Raw genomic sequence first — 18,492 nt, 5'->3', positions numbered from 1 at the left:
TCCCTTACCTATGGTGTGAATATTGACCACCAGGTGGCGCTATGGAGGAAGAAACAATGGAGGTTCTGGTTCCAAATTTAATTCTAAGTCAGAAATTGGATGTATTGGTTATGTTTCTGTATGACCTATTCAAAAAGTTAGACCAATTGTCTGCTCCAATAATTTTTATTTCTGATAAAAATTATAAATAATTTAAAAGTCATGTATTAGAAGAAAAAAAGTGAAAAAAAGAAGTCACTCAGTCGTGTCCAATTCTTTGCGACCCCATGGACACCAGGCTCCTCCATCCATGGGATTTTCTAGGCAAGAGTACTGGAGAAAGGGTATAGTAATTCTTAGTGTTGAGGGCTTTGGAGTATGAAAAAGAGGTATTTCCATTATTTTTTTTAACTCATCCTGCCAAAAAAGGTTATTTCAGATGTATAAGAATTATTGGTGAGTAATAGTCAGTAGACTGTTTCATTACAGCAGGCCAGAAAAGTGTTGTTTCCAAGGTCTTTGAACAGGAATGAGAGTAACACATGAGCCAAATTGTCAAGGAGTCGGTCATTAAAATGGATGAGTAAGAGAAGCTGGGTCCTAAATTAATGAACATTCTTATTTAATAATTTAACACATTGAAATTGAAAGTCATCTAAGCCCTTGGCTCCTTGAGCAATATGTAATTCTCTTCACGTGCTGAGTAAAGTGTTGGCACTAAGATGCCACTAAATTAATTGAATTGAGGCCGAGCATAAATGATTCACTGAGTCCTGATTCCAGTCTTGTCGTGGTTTTTGTTTCCATCTTTCCTGGGCTGGATTCTGATTTCCAAAGTACATTGAACTAATTTAGAGTTACGTGTTATTATTCATTTCATTTATTTGTTGTTGTTTTTTTTTTTTTTCTTTTTTCCTTCCTCTCTCGGGTTATCCTGGGGATAACGATTTAGCAACTCAGCGCAAAAAGAGTCCCTTTTTGAGAAGCAAAAGCAAGGACAAAGACAAGTCTCCAACGGCCCAGCCGGCTCTCTCTAAACGCCTGCGGTTCTGGTCTTCCTCTGACATCCCATCCTCTCCTAACGAGTCTCTCCCCTTTTCAGAAATTGGAGACTTCTAATCCTTTTCCTTTACCATGTGTCTTCATCGTGTATCCTCCTTCATTTCTGAAATTCAAACAAACGGAAAAAAAAAAAACAAAAAAAGCAGTACCTAAAGGCCAGATGACCCCTAGCGGACCCCTCCTCCCAACCCCAATTCCAGGCCAGACTTTAAAGTAGCCAGCGTGGATTCTGATTTCAAAAGAGAAGATGAGTTGCCACACCCTCTGGACCGTTTCTCCAGCACAGCACAGTTGTAGGGGCGCCTCGGGACATCCGTGCCCAGGTCCTGGGGCCGGGATGTCCGTGCTGAGTAAGTCCAGTGGCCGTGTGCTGCCCCCGTTCGCGCCTGCAGGCTTTTTGTCAACGCTCAAGAATAAAGCAGAGCTGGTCAGTTGTCGCTATGCTTCCTAAAATATATGGCCTCTGTCAAGTGACTTTTTTTTTTCTTTCCTTAAGGCTTATCTTGAAGCAGCTAAATTTAAAACCGCTGCCCTCTTCTCCTCTTTCTTTGTTAGCGCCCCGAATTGATGGCTTTTGCCAAATAGGGTCCTTTCTAGAGGTGTTGTATCTTTTGAAGGATTTCCTGTGCTCCCTTCAAGCGTTTTGAATAATTGCATCGATGATGCCCAGCCAGAGGCCAGCCCAGAATGAAGCTTTATGACTGTGCTGTCGTTCCCTGAACATCTCGGATGCTGAAGTTAAAGCAGCAATGGGCAGAAAGAGCATCAGGAGGCCAGTCACGCCCAGAGCGGCAGAAAGGCTGGTCGAGACAGGCCTTTAGCTACTGCAGTTTCTTTCTGTCTTCAGTCATTCTTGATCCATCTTCATGATTTTTGCCACCTCTGTCCATCACCTGTGTGGTCACTGACATACTTCCCCTTGAACTGACCCACCATTTCCACTTAAATTTATCCTCAAAGGATAGATTATTACCTGTACTGTAAATGGAGAGCCAGTACCATTAAAAACAAGGTAACTATATAAAAAAATAAGTCCACACGTATTGAAATGCTGAAGTTGGCTGATGTGGTACCGACTTCCTCTCTCGCTCGCCGCCTTGGGAACCCTGGACTGCTGTGGTCCCGGCCCCCCGTCCTCTGAGCTTGCTGCTGGAACGGTGCTGTTTCTCTGCTGTTTGTGCTAACTGTTTGGTCATCTCCACCTCCCCGCCACCCGCTCCTCCTCTTAACTTCACCTGTTGGATGTCTGCCCCATGCATCCCACCAGACTTGAATCTTGCTTCTCATCAAGGTTATCTTTCAGAATCCAAATTCTACCCTGATTTCAAGTCATGATAAGATGTAGGCGATTAAAACTTCACCGTGAATCCAGACTTGGAGTGGCCGAGGGGCCGGCAGGGTCAGGTCCATGGAAGAGGGGAGGGGAGGGGCCAGAGAGCCCAACAGTGGGCAAGGCTCTGGGTCTGCAGCCTTGGCGTGCCTGGAGTGAGACGCCATGGGAGACAGCATGGTCCTAATGCTCACAGGAACTCCAGCTGCGTTCATTTCTGTCCCGTATTTGGAGAGCCCATCCCTTTTCTTACTATGAGATAGGTGGAGGGTTGGGTTGTATAAAAATGTTTTTAAATAGGATTTTACTTAACTTTGACAAGAGTATATCTTCATGGTAGAAAACTTCGAGATTGCAGAAAAGCATAAGACAGAAGATAAAAATCCTTCTGGTAGTCTCACCATGCAAACATCAAAGATCTCTTAAATTATTGTTAAGGTGACAACAAACTTTTTCCTGAGTTTATAAGTGAAGCCAGTTGGCAAGATGCACATCCTGGACCTTCAGAGCCTCAGGTTGCAGTGATCCTGAGCAGACATCTACCAGAATCTTTTTTATTTTAATTTCAGATCCAATTTTTACTGGAGAATAGTTGCTTTACAATGTATTAGTTTCTACCGTACAGCAAAGTGAATCAGCTGTATGTATACACATATCCCCTCTTTTTTGGACTTTCTTCTGCCAGGATCTTTTTGCATCAGGGATTTGCATGATATGCAGTGCTAGGTGGCAGGCGTGCCCTGTAATTAATATGTTGGACTTCTACCAACAGTTTCTTTGTTCTCCTGAGTTTTTCCTTTATTGTCTCCCAGCCAAAATTCTAGGGCTTGCAGTATGGCCCATCAGTGGAGCTGGGGTCTCTGATACAGGCCTGTAGCCAGGGCCCTCCTGTTTAAACCACAGCCCAGATGCTCAGCCCAGATGCTCAGAGGTGGGGCGTGGGTAGGGGGCAACTCAGCTTTTCGTCCCTGTGGTCTGTGTGCCCTGCTGCCCTTGCTTCTAGGCCTCCGTGTGGTCGCCCAGCCTGAGCCCAGGATTCTGCTGCCCCGTCTCTCAATGTCCTTTTCTGCCCCAGGCCCTGGGGACCTAAAGCCAAAGCGAGGGTCCCCGCACCGAGGCAGCCTGGACCACAAGGACGCCTCTGCTGACCCAGCCGTGAAGCCCTGGCCCCTGGAGCTGGGCCCCCGGCCCTGTTCGACCTCAGCCATCACTACAGCCCCTTCCAGCTCCAGCTCCAGCTCCCGGCACCCAGGCCGCACCAAAGGTGAGTCATGGGCCTCTCCAGAAACAAGAGGGCTGAGCATCTGGGGTTCAGGGTCCTTCCTAAAGACCCCAGGCTCTCAATGGGAGAAAAGGTCCCAGGCTGAGAGGTAGTGAGCAGGGTGGTTAAGTTGTGGGCAGGCTCTGGCATCATCCAGACATGAGTTCAGACTTCAGCCCCTCCTGCCAGCTGGGTGGGTGACTCTGGACAGATAAGAAGCCTGATCCCAAGCCACTGGAGGGGAAGCCCCGGGACCCACTCCCACCACCACCATGCAGAACTTGGTGGCACCAAGTAGATCTAGAAGGGAGGTAAGCCAGCATCTGGGCTAAAAGGAGGCATCCTCTCCAGCCCACCTTAGTAGAAGTCTGGAGGTTCCTTCTCTGTGGAGGATATACAAGAGGGTCTCTGAACCGGAGGTGGGTTGACAGAGTGGAAGGCAAGTTTCCCAAGTGAAAAACTAGGGGGTTGTAGGGAAGGATTTACAAACTGACGGTCTCCCAGGTTGCCAGTAGCTATGTGTGTTCACACCTTTAGACATGAGATTAAAATATTGTCCCAGTCATCTGATCAACTTAAGATCCCAGCTGAATGTCTCCATCAGATCTTGCCAGGTGAAGCCCAGAGACACCTCTAGAGCCTCTAGTAGCAGAGACCAAAACCAGTGTGAGAGGCAACAGTGAGACATCATGGGAGTAAACAGACATAAGCACGGAGATGGAAGCTTTACAATGCCCGTCATTAACGTAGTCAGAGATGAGCAAAGCTGTTGCACCCATGAAACAAGAATAGGGTGCTAAGAGGGGGGACGTACTGGGAAATTTAAGATACCCAAACAGAGAGGAACAGATAAAGCTTAAAACCAATAAAGACCTTCCGCTGATAATTTAAAAATAGGAGATATCCAAAGAAACAGCTCAAAGGACTGGAAGTAATTGCCTCTGAGGTGTTAGAAGTTGGAAAACTATAAGTGGTTGTTATTTTTCACGGTAATAGCACCCACTCTGCTCTTAAAACCAGGGGCTTATACAACCTTGGTTTGACAAGCAAAGACAGACAGGATCCCTGCCCTTGTCCCGGTTGCTTATAAGTAGGAAGCCCCCCAGGGGAGAAGGTGAGTGGGGTGGACACAGGAGAGGTGGGCAGCCTCTCCCCACTGCTGGCAGTCACTTACTTTTGGGCATCAGTGGAGCTGTGCCGTGAGCTGTCTGGGAGAGCCATGCCCTGAGCCCGCGTGGCAAGGGTGTCGGTTTTCCACAGCCATCAGTCCCCCCTGGTTTCTGGAGCTCTGGGGTGCAGAGGCCCTGCCTGGTCCTGGGGAAGAGCTGGGAACACCATCTCCCCTCAGGGTTTTGGGGCTCTCTGTGGTCCAAGATCCAGCCCTCTGGGCTGACCCACAGGCTATCTCAGCCTGCATCCCATCGGAGCCCAAGCCTGGAATCATCCTGGAATCTCACTGGCCTGCAGAGCGAGCGCAAGGGCCTGTCACCAATGGTGGCCCCGGACTGCCCTCAGCAATTCCTTGGCAGCCTGGCTCTCACATTCTGGGCAGTCACTGCGGATGGCCGTGTAGCCATCATCAAAGTGGAAACTGCCCTCCGCCCCCCCCCCCCCCCCCCCCCCGCCCCAGGACCAGGATTTCTTTAAGTAAATTTAGTTCATTTTTAGAGTAGAGTTTAATAATCAAGATCTGGGCATGACAGAGTTCTCATTGCTTCTGCACCCTTTCAGTAAAGAAATTCTTTTTTTCCAGTTCTATTTTAGTCTTACAGGGGTTTGTTTTCGCTTTGATTTCATGTGTGTGTCCTATTCTTACACAGACGTCTTCTCTCTCAAAACATTTACTTATATTTCCTGAAAATATGCAGTAATGGTTAAAACTTTTAATACTGATACTGCTACTAACAAAATCACCAAGTGATGTTTATTTCCTTTGTAATTCTTCTAGTGCTTAATTCACTGGAATTTTTCTTTTATGGATTATGTTAGTGCGTTCATATACACTAAGGTTTATTTGTTTCTGTCTTCAATTGTAGAGTTTTTCCTTTTTTAAATTCTGTTTTTTACTACATAAAATATTTACATAATTTAAACCTAAATTACATAAAAAGGCATGCTTAGATTTCTAAGCCTCACGTCTCTCCCTTTCTCCTCCATTACATTCCAAAATCACCTTAGAGATAACCTTTTTTATAGTTCCTTATTTATACTTTGTGTTTGTTTTTGCAAAAAATAAAAATATTGCATCTTGGAATTTTTTTTCACTTAGATATATATCATGGAGATCTTTCTCATTCTTTGTATAAGCACACAATAATTAAAATGTTGATATGACGATATTCAGCCAACCAGTCCCCAGATTTGATTCCTAGAATTAGGATTGCTGAGTCAAAAGGCAAATGCAAGTATACTTCTCCTAAATACGATTCCATATTTTTTAAAGGTTCTTCAGAAAATTCTGATAATTAGCCAGGTTTAATGAGCCTACATGTCACTAGCCATATTTTTACTATTGTAATCAAGGCAGCAAGTTTTAATTAAGCCGCTACTTTGAGTTGGGCATTAGGTTGTTTAGTCGCTAAGTCATGTCCGACTCTTTTTGTGACCCCATGGACTGTGGCCCGCCAGGCTCCTCAGTGCATGGGATTTCCCAGGCGAGTTTACTGGTGTGGGTTGCCAATTTCCTTCTCCAGGGGATCTTCCCGACTCAGGGATCAAACCTGTGTCTCCTGCATTGGCAGGCGCTGTCTTTACTACTGAGCCACCAGGGAAGCCCATTGGGCATTAAGGGAGAACACAAAAAGTAGGATTCTCCTGCCTTCGGTGAATTAAAGATAGGAGTCCTGCTGTCATCTCCCAGGAGACAGAACCTGTAGAGGAAGCCATTAGATCAAATCTAACTTCAATTTATTGGAGCATAGTTGATTTACAGTGTTGTGTTTGTCAGTTTCTGCGGTGGGTCAGAATGAATCAGTTATACATACATTCATTCTTTTTTAGATTCTTTTCCCAAATCGACCATTACAGAGTATTAAGAGTTCCCTGTGTGATACAGTAGGCCCTTACTAGTTATCTATAGTTATTTATAGTAGTGTGAAGGTCATACCTAACTTTGAGTGTCTCTCACTACCAGAGATTTTATAATTGGAGTCAGGAGTGGGTTGGAAACCTTTTGCCACTTTGGAGGGACCCAGGGTCTACTGTCGGAAAGAAACTCACAAGTCCGAGGCACAGGGCATTTGAGTCCCTCTCGGAGAGGGCCGTGGATGGCTGGCCTGTGCTTCCAGGTCTATTTCTGGAGCTGCCAGGGCAGGGCTATCTCCGGGGAGTTGGCCTCTCCCGTCAGGTGCTGGAATCTTTCCTTTGCCCTCCTCCTATGACCCAAAGGCAGTGTGGCCCCCAGACCAGAACTGCCGGCACGGCCTGGCCTTGGAGGTTGGGAAGTGGTCCCCAGGGCCCTAAATATTCAGCTCCTTTTGCTGTGTTATCCTTAGGCGAGATCACTGCTTTAGCCTTGAAGCCCCAGTCACTGCACAGGCGGAAAGGGGATTTAAAGTTAAATAGGAGTCAGGAGTATGAGGCTTATACCAGCAGGAGGCACAGAAGAGACCAGGTCCATGCCCCCCTCCCTCACCCCAAGAGCCAAGGGCTGCCACGACCCAGGTGCCAGGCAAGGGTCAGAGGTGGCCGTCTGGCAGAGGGCCTGAGTTTCCCCATGGATGTTCCCGAACCCCTGACTCATTGTCCTGTTTTCACCACAGGTTATAATTCCGATGACAGTCTCTGCGAGCCGTCCTTGGAGCTCGAGTTCCTTCACCCCAGGCAGTACGGTGAGTGGTCAGTGCGACACGCCCTTCCACCTGGATTCTCAGTCTTGTTCTCATCAATAGTGCTTCTCCCTCAAGCTAAGTCCTGCACAGAAGTCCAATACACAGAACAAATGAAAATGGAGTTGTTGTATGAAGTGGGAATGGGTCCGCAGTTCGTCCAATCTCCTTCCTTCCCCTCCCCAGGGGCCTGAGCATCTGACTTCTGCTTATATACCTCCAATGACGAGGAACTCACTACTTAGGAAGCATCCCACTTCTGGAGACTTTAATTTCCCTTGCCTTAAAGCACCCCTCATGTTTGCCAGGATGTTCCAGTGACCCACACAGGGAGCATTGACTTCAGGAGGATCTCTTGCCACCCTCACTTGCAGAATGGCTCCAAGTTACATTTAGTCTTAGAAACTGTTGAAAGTACTTGCCATTTGAATTAGGCGTATTGTAAATTTCTGTGGAAGGGAAACCAAAATTATACAAACTTTCTCAAAAAATTAAAAGTGGATTTTTTTTTTAATTTTGCAAAACAGAAGTCATAGGAAGGTTGGAAGATAATTCTTAAAAAAAAGCCTCAAATTTTACATTTATTTCAGTTTACTTCTGATCAACAGTGTGTGGGAACTAGCTAGCATCTCTTAAAAATTTTATGATACAGATACAGATGTTCCCAGTTTATAGGCTCTGTGGTGACACAGGTTGACACAAGGAGCCCTTAGGTCTTTGCACTGAGTGGTGGGCAACACAATAGCAAGGATCTCCTGCAACGTTGGATAAACTGGAGTAGCCTGATTTATGCTTGTCAGCTGACCAGAAGGGTTTTCTTCCTAAGTATTTGATTCGTTGAGCTTCTCTTATCAGGAAAAAGAAGGGAAAGGGATTTTTGATGCAACACTTAGATGAAAGTGCTTTTGGGTCCCATTGATTTGTATCACAATTTTCTTTAATGAAACTTAATTTGCTTTCTACAGAGGGATGTGCATTTTTAAATTTCAAAAATTCCCTTCTCAACAAGAGGACTTGTTTTGCTTTTATACCATGCACAAAAAAAACGTGTATTTTTTGGCTCGTCCCCAAATGCGGTTTGCTAGTAAGTGTTTTCCAGATGCATGGTATTTGCAGCGAACACATCAGCACTTGGGAACTAGGTGCCCTAAAGACCCAGAAGAACAAGAGCAAACTTGCAGGCGGTGGGGGGAGGTGGCTTGTAAGCAGCGTGTCTTCCGTTTTCAGTGCGCTCAACACTAGCTGTGTGCTGGGAGGATGTAGAGATGACAGAAACACGGCCTTTCCCCCGGGGGTTCGCCGTCCAGCAGGACAAACAATGATACAGGGCAGGCTGATAAGAGCGATGGTGCCCGGTACAACCAGCGGAGGAGACCCAGAGGGGTGGCCTACAGGACTTGAAGGCACAGCCTGCCCTTGGCAGGGCAGGGGGGCACCGTCCCTGGTCCTGGCACTCAGTCTCTGATCCAAGAGCCACCACAGACACGCTCAGTGCAGACGGCAGCCCCAAGGCCTGGTTCCCTCCAGCACTCGTCACCATAAAGGTCACTCTGGGGCAGATGTGAATTTGAGACAGATGGGCTGAAGGACAGCAGACAGCTGGGAAAAGCAAGTGCTCCCTGTCCTGCTGAGGGTCCCAGCTTCTCCTCCCGGGATCAGGGAACTGAGGTTGCACACATGTACGCACGTGAACACACACCACCATTTCCTGGCTCCCGCCCTCACCGAGCTGCACTGTCATCTAGGCAGGAGATTTCACACGTGTTCCAGGAAGATCTGTGCAGGAATAGGGGTGAGGACCTGCACCCAACCCTTGGCTCACCTGGAGCAGCCCTTTTTTCATCTGCTTTTTCAGTTCTGCATGAGAGTTTCTTCGTTAACAAAATTGTTTGAAGCCACAGCCCTAGACCTAACTTTAAAAAACAAAAATCTTCACACTATTTTTTCTGGACGCCCATACCTGGCACTCGAGGAAGTTAGCCACTCTCATGGGAGAACACGGGATGTCCTGAAACCCATCCTTCTGGGGCATGCTCAGCTCCACTTCTGCAGAGTGAATTTGTTCCAAAATTTTTCTCAGATTAGATGGTTCAGTCCAGGCTAGACCTGGTCATGGGCCTTTAGATTGAATGTTGGCATTTCCTTTCAGCATCCCGGCCGGGGAGCTTGGAGAGCAGTAGAAACGCGTCCAGTGACAGCTCACCTCTTAACCTGAAAGGTGAGCCGGCCCTCCTTCTGGGCACTTTGCAGTGTCTGTGGGTCTTTGTGTTTATATTATATTTGTATTTTTTAAAATACAGTTCCCCAAGATCTTCCATGCATTCGATATTAATTGCATTCCAAGGCCACATCATGTGGTTTCAAGTGCAGGCTGAGAGCGTAAATGGATTTTAGTTCAAATCCCTTCACCCCCACTGGACAGTCTGGGCACCTAGGCGAGTCAGCCACCGTCTGAATCTGAGTTACTTCATCTTTAGAAGGGGGATCGTGACACTAGTTCCATTCCACTGTGGTCAGAGAACAGAGTGGCTTTGAGTCTTGGGTTTTTTAAAGTTGATTTTATAGTGCAAAATATAGTCTGTCTTAATGAATGTTTCCTGTACATCTGAAAAGAATGTGTTTGCTGTCCCGGGACCATAAACTCTTACACAGATTTTTTTCACTTGGTATCCATGTGACCATCTGACATACAGCAAGTGCTCAGTAAAGCTTTTAAATCTATGAATGGATGAGAGCTAATGAGTGTGGTGAAAGTCGCTCAGTCGTGTCCAGCTCTTTGCAACCCCATGGACTATAAAGTCCATGGACTTCTCCTGGCCAGAATGCTGGAGTGGGTAGCTGTTCCCTTCTCCAAGGGATCTTCCCAACCCAGGGATCGAACGCAGGTCTCCCGCATGGCAGGTGGATTCTTTACCAGCTGAGCCACCAGGGACCTTAGCACTACTAACAGTATGAACTTTAGCAGAAACTTTCCACGTTTATCTGAAACTATTTTGTTCTGAATTCTAAGCATCCCACAGTATGGGATGCTTAGCACATACTGTTAGTAGTGCTAAGCCTGGGAGAAGTGTGCCCTGGGTTCTCGGGCAGGGTCCTCGTCTAGGTGAGCGGCAGGCAGCACGGAGCCCACTGGAGGCAGAGGCGGTCTGATGTGTGCTCTGTGTCGTGACTCCAGGTTCCTCTGACCAGCTCCACGGCAGGTCCGAGAGCTTCAGCAGCGAAGACCTGATCCCCAGCAGGGACACGGCCACTCTGCCACGGGATGCCAGCACCCCGGGGCACCCCGCCCTCGGCCGCCATGAGTACCCCCCACCACGGAATGGGCCTCTCCCCCAGGAGGGTGTCCAGAAGAGGAGCACGGCCCAGCCCCATGGTGGGGTGCGACCCTGCTCCACATCCCCAAGCAGCGAGATGGTCACCCTGGAGGAGTTCCTGGAGGAGAGCAACCGGGACTCCCCGTCCCCCGTGAGTGGCCCTGGGGCTCAAAGGGACACAGCGAGCCCATCATCCCTCGCACACTCCCTGGATTGGGATAGCAGGCAGAAACTGGCAGCAGAGATACAGGGATGGAGCAGGGGGCACCTTAGATGCGGGGCTCCTTAGATGGGGAGGAAGCCCACGAGCCTGCAGGTCCCGGTGCTGGCAGCCAGCCCCAGACCTCGGAGGCTGTTTGCTCCATCTGTGGAGGGAGTGGGCAGAGGCTGGTGCCAGCATGGAGGGCGGGGATGGTGTGTGCCCACCCCTGCAAGCTTCTTGAGAGATGTGCCCACCACCCACTCTGGGCTTGGCATCTCACCAGGTTTTGAGGCAGAGCTCTGTGTGCCCACTTCCCCTGAGCCCTCACCAGCAGAGATCAGTTTCTTCTATAAAGAGCCAGAGAGTAAATATTTGAGGCTTCCCTGGCAGGACGGTCTCTGTTGCAGCCTCTCGACACTGCCATTTTAGTAGGGAAACAGCTCTGGACCATCTGTCAATGAGTCGGCATGGCTGTGTTCCAAGAAAACTTGACTTATGGACATAGACATTTGAATTTCATGCAGTTGTCTCGTGTCCCAAATGATTGTTCTTTAAGAAAAAGTTTTTTCCAATCATTTTAAAAGTATAAAAACTATTCTTAGCTCACAGGCCATACAAAAAGGGGCCGCACACTGGACCCGGCCCACAGCTCTGGTTTGCTAACCTCTCTTCTGCAGATCTAACCCCAGACACCCCCATTATTAGGATTCCCTCCCATGTCACCTTTTCAGTGTCTCCATTTAGCTTTTCTGAACCTGCACATCTGTTTTTTCACATGTATATATGTGCTTCAGTTGTGTCTGACTCTCTGCGACCCTATGGACTGTAGCCCGCCAGGCTCCTCTGTCCATGGGATTTTCCCAGCAAGAATACTGGAGTGGGTTGCCATTTCTTTTAATATATGCTATCTAAATTCAGTCCCATGAGCGATTGGGTTACTGAACAGATGGCTTATATACTGTCTTCTTGTTTAGTCACTAAGTCACGTCTAACTCTTTGCAACCCATGGACTGCAGCACCCCAGGCTTCCCTGTCCTTTACTATCTCCCGGAGTTTGCTCAAACTCACGTCCATTGAGTCGGTGATGCCATCCAACCATCTCATCCTCTGTCGCCCCCTTCTCCTCTTGCCCTCAATGTTTCCCAGCATCAGGGTCTTTTCCATAATTGAGATCTTTTAAGGTTTAGTGCTTCAGTGATGGCATCTCATTTCCCTTAAATAAATACAGTTGAACTTTCTGTAGCCACATGGTAAACTCTGTGACCCACATTAATGCGTCACATTGACACAGAGAACACAAAATATTTGTCTTAGAGATATTTATTGAGCAGCTGCTGTGTCTTAGGCAATATGTATGTTGCCTGCTCTCAGAAAACAAAGCAAATGGGCCAGTTTTTATAGCATACTTGCTAGATGCTTGGTCTTGTGGTTGGTGCCGAAGAATTATAAAACATGGCCCCTCCCCTCTCTTCATGTATTTGTCTATCAAACACTTACTGTGGGCTAGAATCTAGGAAAACCAAGCTGAGAAGGACCAAAACCTTGCCCTGCAGAAGTTTATGGTCTGATGCAATGGCTCTTAAACTCTGGCGTTCATCAGACTCGCCTGGCAGGATACAGGCTGGACCCCAGGGATTCTGAGATTTTTGCATCTCTGCCGAGTTCCCAGATGGTGCTGTCACTGTCACTGGGGGTCCAGGCATCACAGGCTGAGGACCACGGACCTGATGGAGCAAACGAGAAAAGTCCAGAAATCGAGGGTGCCTGCAATTGGATGGCTCTTCTCCTCAATCCATGTCTGATCGTGTGCCTGTCCCAGTGGGTTTCCTATCCCTGGGCAGATCTCAGGGGTCAGGTCCCCTTGCTCACAAGAGGCACGGCCCCTCCGCACTCAGCTTAGACCTAACAGACACTGTCGCTCAGGCCACTATCAGCACATGTCCTTTTCAGGCTAAATGAGCCCAAAGCTGTCTCACTGCAACAGTCTCTGTTGGAAGCTGATGCTCAGCCTCTGAGAGCCACCTCCTTCCCCCTCCATGGGCCCAGGTGCTCACTCCACGAGCCCCACCTGACACTTCCATCCTCCCCCCGATCAGGCCTAGAGAAGCCACCCACGCCTCCACTCCGGAGTACTGGTGGTGCTGGGAGAGCAGAGTCACACAATGGGCTCCCTGGGTGGCCTCCTGAAAGTGGGGATGAAGAGGCTAATTAGAAGCGTGCAGAAAGGGGCCAGGAGGTACAGCAGACAGCTCCAGAGTCAAACAGCCGTAGGTTCTAATCCTCAGTCTGCCCTTCTTCAGATGCCTAATCTTTGTGACCTCAGTTTTCTTACTTATTTGTTGTTGTTTAGTCGCAACGTCGTGTCCAACTCTTTGCCTCCCCATAGCCTGTAGCCTGCCAGGCTCCTCTGTCCATGGGGTTTCCCAGGCAAGAATGCTGGAACGGATTGCGATTTCCTACTCCAGGGCATCCTCCCGACCCAAGGATCAAACCTACGTCGCCCGCATTGGCAGGCGGATTCTTCACCACTCACTGAACCACCTGGGAAGTCCTTTCTTACATATTAAGTGATGTTTTAATACAACCTTAAACAACTCTTGCACAAGGTTGCTTTCAAATTTAAGTTTTGTGGATTACACCCCTGGTTCCTAGCACGGTGCCTGACATGTGGGAAATACTTGATAAATGGTTCTTGTCCATATTGATGACCCAGGTTCTTACTGCACGCACACACCCAAGAGTAAGGCTTCAAGCTAACATGAAACAGCAGAGTGTGCCTCTGTCAAGTTGAGCATCCAAATGTTTTCAGGGGCCAGGAGTTGTTGGCAGGTGGTTCCCGAGCTCCTGACCCATCCTGCAGGCTGACTGCCCCTGACAGGTCCCAGCCCGCTGGGGTCTGATTGTAGCAGCTCTCAGCCCTGACCTTTCCCCTGCTCCATCCCCAGCCTTGGGAGAAACCTCTAGCTGGGCTCCTCGAGGCTGGGAGGTGCTGGCAGAAGGCTGAAGTTGACCTGAACAGGCCCACTGAGCTTGTTGGCTCCGGGGGCTCCACAAGGATGGTGTTGCCCCCAGGATGGTGACAGAGGACACTGGTTCCTGGCCAGGGGAAGCCCAGCCAGGTGGTGGCTGCACAGGGGAAAGTCTGGAGGGCTGGGCTGCCTCTCCCTTCTCCTGGGCCTTTCTGGTTCCCTCTGCCCCTTGTGCCTGCCTCTCCCCTTCCTAAAATCAGGAGAAAGATCTGAGAGGCAGTGAGGATGCTGTGTGTGGTTGGTTCTGGCTTCTGCGGAGCTGGCCTTGTCTTCCTCTCTGTGGCCCACTGGAAGGCGCTTGCAGCGTGTCTGAGCCTGGTGGGCTGACAAAGAAGGTCCAGTCCTGCCCATCGGCTTTCTGCCACCTGGTAGAAAAGGAGACCCAGGTCAAAACGGTTGTCCTAATCCTTTCATAAAACGGATGAGCTTTGTGGGAAGTCATTTCCTCTCTGAATCGGCTTTCTTGCTTGTGAAGTTGAGTGGTACCTGGGTCGGCTCCCTAATGATCCTCATTTCGCGTTGACCCCCACCTCCGCACCCGACCAGGACAGTGTGTGCAGTGGGGACATTAGGCCCTCAACAGGCCAAGCAAGGAACTTCAGTCCCAGCTGTGTGGGCAGCCCAGGGGGCATCCTGGGTGGGAGGAGGGACCTGCAAGTCACACACCCTCACCCCCCGCCCCTGGACTCATTCAGTTCTTCTTCTCTTGCCTGTAGGATGCTCCCAGTTGCCGGGATGACCTGCTGAGTGATTACTTCAGAAAGGCCAGTGATCTCCCATCCGTTGGAGGCCAGCCAGGCCCACTGCCCAGGAAAGAAGGGGCCAAGATGCCCACCAGCTTTGTGGCCCCCACCATTAAGATGCCTGTCTGCACCTCCGAGGGAAAGCCGCTGAAGCCTGGGCAGTATGTAAAGCCGAACTTCAGAGCCGCTGAGGCCGAGGCCATGCCCAGTGTCCCCCAGAGGCAGGCCCAGCCACCCCAGAGCCTGTCCCTGGGCAGAGCCCGGCAGGCCACGATGCCCCCTGCTTCCCACACGCCTGCCAGCCGGAGTGCATCCCTAAACCGGGCCTTCAGCCTGGCCTCTGCTGACCTCCTCCGGGCCAGCGGGCCAGAGGCCTGCAAACAGGAGCTGGGGGGTCCTGAAGCCTCGGGGGGCAGAGACCCAGGCAGCCACAACCTGCAGAGCTCCACCACCCCTGGCTGCCATGGCCTGGCCCGCGAGCGGACCCCGCTTGCGGGAAAGGCTGGCGGCTCCTGTCAGGGCCCCAGCCCCCGAAGCCGGCCGCTGGACCTGAGGCGCTTCTCACTGGCTCCCCCGAAGGAGGAGAGGCCGGCCCCCCTGCAGCAGTCCGCAACATCCCCAGCCATTGCCACTGGAGGTGGCGGCAGCGGCGGCAGCAGCAGTTCGCAGCTCCAGCACTTCTCACCCGCTGCAGCCCCGGCCGCCAGGACTAAGCCCCAAGGCCCCCTGCACCCGGGGGAGTTGGCCACCATCCCCCCCGTCCGAGGGGGGCTCGGCCCCTCAGAAGGGGACGGGGTCCCAGGGCAGGGCCACAGTGAGGGCCTCCCTGCAAAGGTCCCAGGCAGGTCTCCGGACCTGGCGCCCCAGGGCAGTCGGACCCAAGAGGACTTCGGGCGTGGGAGCAGCTCCAAGAGCACGCCAGCGTCCCCCGAGCCGGGTGGCGACCAGCAGACGGTGTGGTACGAGTATGGCTGCGTGTGACCTGGCTCCTGGCCCGCAGCTCCTGGATCGCACCTGCTGATCACCACGGCCTTTTCCCTGTCTGCCTGCGGCGCCAGGAATGGGTTTGAGAAGGAAAAGTGGGTTCCCGTGAGTGTCTTCTGTTCTGTTGCTAAAAATGCTGTGCCAAGCCCTGAGAGGGTTGCGCCCCGCTGGTATGCAACCTGTCTTCTGTATCTGTAGCCTCCAGCGACCGGTATCTTTTGAACAAATCCACTTTGCCATGGGGACACTCAGAACGCAGTGACAAGGCAGCCCCTGAAGCAGACACTATTTGAGCGTGCCCCTGTAGAACACTTTCGTTTGCAACTTGCTGACCTCCACTGAAGCACGTGTGTATGTGGGCGTGTGTACACACATGTACACACATTCCCAGGGCTGAGCCCTGGTGGGTCTGGAAACTCTATTCCCTGAAGCTGTTTGATCCCAGGAGAAGCTCCCACTGGCCAAACTACAAAAATCTGGAGGCCATGGGTGGACCCCAGAGGCAGGCTTGCTGTCATGCCATTGTAGGGGTCCTGAGCGCTTCCCTTCACCCCAGAGCCAACGCGGCTCTCCAGGCAGGTGGGGGTGGCTTCGGGCATTTGCCTTCCCTGCTGGAGCCAGCTCCTGAGCTCTGCAGGGTGGGGTCCTGGGCCATTATAGCCACCTGCCTTCCCTGGCTCACTTTTCTACAAACACTGGATCTGCTGGTCCTGGCGGGAGGGGCAGGGAGAAACCCCCACCCCAGTCCCCCACCCAGCAAGTGTATATAGTGTAAAGAGGGGAGGCGTGTGCAGCAGTGAGGTGCACCTCAATTTATACCGTGGCTGCAGCACCCTGACCTCCCCATCTCAGGTGAGATGTTGATTTATTATTTCTGAGTAAACTTCTCATGGTAGAAACCAAATTTCCTTTAATATATTACCTATGTATGTACACACTCATGTGAAATGTATGTACTTTGAGGGGAATCTATTTATGTTCCGTTGGGAGTCATTCTTTCCTATCGGGAATCTCACCTGCTGCTTCATCTCTTTGGTCAGATTCCTGGCACGTTTTGTTTCCTGTTGTTTAGTAAAGGTGCTTTTCCTGGGATGTACTAAACGTGGTGATTTTTTTTTTCCCCTTTAGATTCGATATACTGAGAAAAAAATGGGAAGTTAAGATCGCTTTTCAGAGTGCTTCGGGTTGTGTATTAAAAAGCCATTCATTCTGGAACACAGGACAGGATTGTAATAAAAGGACATGGACCAGTACTGAGTCCTGGTTTCCCTCACCATTCATCATGGCATCATCGGCCAGGCGCTGGGAGCTCAGGGTTCCTGCCTTAGCACTGGCCACTGGAATCCACAGCTCCTTTGGACACTAGGTCAGAGAATGTAGAGAGCAAGGTTTTTCTCTTTACGGCAGCCTTTTTTTTTTTTCCAGACTTGAATTTTATTTTTACTTCGAGTAAATTGAATCCTATTTCGATATGGGATTTGTGTCTGGCAGGAGCTCAGCTTACACGGGTCCTTTGGATGTTCCCAAAGCTACCTAACGAGAAAGTATCAGACCTTCAATTTAGACCTCTGGAGGCCTCAGATCAGGTGCTTAAATCAGATGGATGGGTGTGAGGGGGTGGGGGCAGGGGAGAGGGTTGGCGGAAGTCAGAAGGAAGGCGTTTAAATATCCATACATCAAAATCTTTCTTCCAGGAGATTTCTGTCCAGCTGCTGCCTCAGTGTCTCCTTTCCTTTTTCACCAGACTTCTTTAAGAGGATCTCCTCTCAGGACTTCCCCAGCGGTCCAGTAGTTAAGACTCCTAGCGTCCAATGCAGGGGCCACAGGTTCGATCCCTGTTCAGGGAACTAAGAACCCACATGCCTCTTGGTGTAGCCAAAAAATAAAATTAGGCAAAGGGTCTCCTCTTATCTCTCTGCCCATTCTTCCCCCAGCCTCTGTGATCTGTGCATCTGACCACTCAGCGGAGCTCCCTCTAGCATATGAAAAGCAGCCACCTTGCAGGCTTCATGCCGTGTGGCCTGTGCAGGTTTTGACACCTGGCCAAACACCCCTTGGAATCCTCGCTCTCTGTCTCCCAATTCTCCCCACTGTGGTATGGCTCTTCAGCGCTGACTTGCCAGCCCATCATTCATTCACTTATTCCTTCCACAGAGGTTCATCGGAAGCTTCCTGTGTGCCAAGTCCTAGGCTCTGCCTTCCAGACCTCTTCCCCCTTGAACCTCTTCAGAGCTGGCCCCCTGCCCCACTCCAAGCGCTGACTGCCCCTCAGAGGCCCCGCCTGGACACCAGGCTTCCTCAACTTCTCTCCCCGGCTCCTCCAGCAATACCAAGCTGTCACACGAGCACAGCCCTCTGTGATGTGGGCCTGACACCTCGTCTCTTCGCATCCCATGTTTCATGGCTCACATCCTGGACCCGAGAGTGCATGTGCACTCTGGTGTCCTCGTCCTAGCCAGATATTCTCACCCTAGATCACACACACACACACCCCTGACCCTGGGTGTTGGTGGGAGCCTGCCAACTAGTCTGCCAGCCTCAGACAGCTCAGCCCTCATGGCACCTCAGGACATCCACCCCAGGTGACCTCCACACCTGCCACACCCAGCCCTTTGTGGTTTGGTTGGCCCTTGGGCTCACCTCAAGGCATACCCAGCCCTCTTCTCACTCCCTCCTTTGGCCCCAGACAAGTTCATACACATCCACGACTTTCATTCCAATCTGTTCGCAGAGGCTCTAAACTTACCTCCAGCCCCAACCT

The 18,492-nt window shown here is 50.3% G+C and overlaps 1 protein-coding gene across 1 annotated transcript in view; it reads left to right on the top strand.

Moving 5' to 3' along the window:
- Positions 1–16,820, top strand: part of CCDC88C (coiled-coil domain containing 88C) — a 145,004-nt gene extending 128,184 nt beyond the window's left edge. The window contains exons 26-30 of the mRNA XM_052659707.1: positions 3,447–3,635; positions 7,394–7,462; positions 9,609–9,677; positions 10,635–10,924; positions 14,721–16,820. Coding sequence (XP_052515667.1) covers positions 3,447–3,635; positions 7,394–7,462; positions 9,609–9,677; positions 10,635–10,924; positions 14,721–15,728 — 1,625 coding nt within the window. The 3' untranslated portion in view covers positions 15,729–16,820. The remainder of the gene's footprint in view (positions 1–3,446; positions 3,636–7,393; positions 7,463–9,608; positions 9,678–10,634; positions 10,925–14,720) is intronic.
- Positions 16,821–18,492: the final 1,672 nt, after the last annotated feature.

Source organism: Budorcas taxicolor, chromosome 21, assembly GCF_023091745.1.
Source record: "Budorcas taxicolor isolate Tak-1 chromosome 21, Takin1.1, whole genome shotgun sequence".
NCBI classification, from domain to species: Eukaryota; Metazoa; Chordata; class Mammalia; order Artiodactyla; family Bovidae; genus Budorcas; species Budorcas taxicolor.
This window is presented reverse-complemented; position numbering and strand designations above follow the sequence as displayed.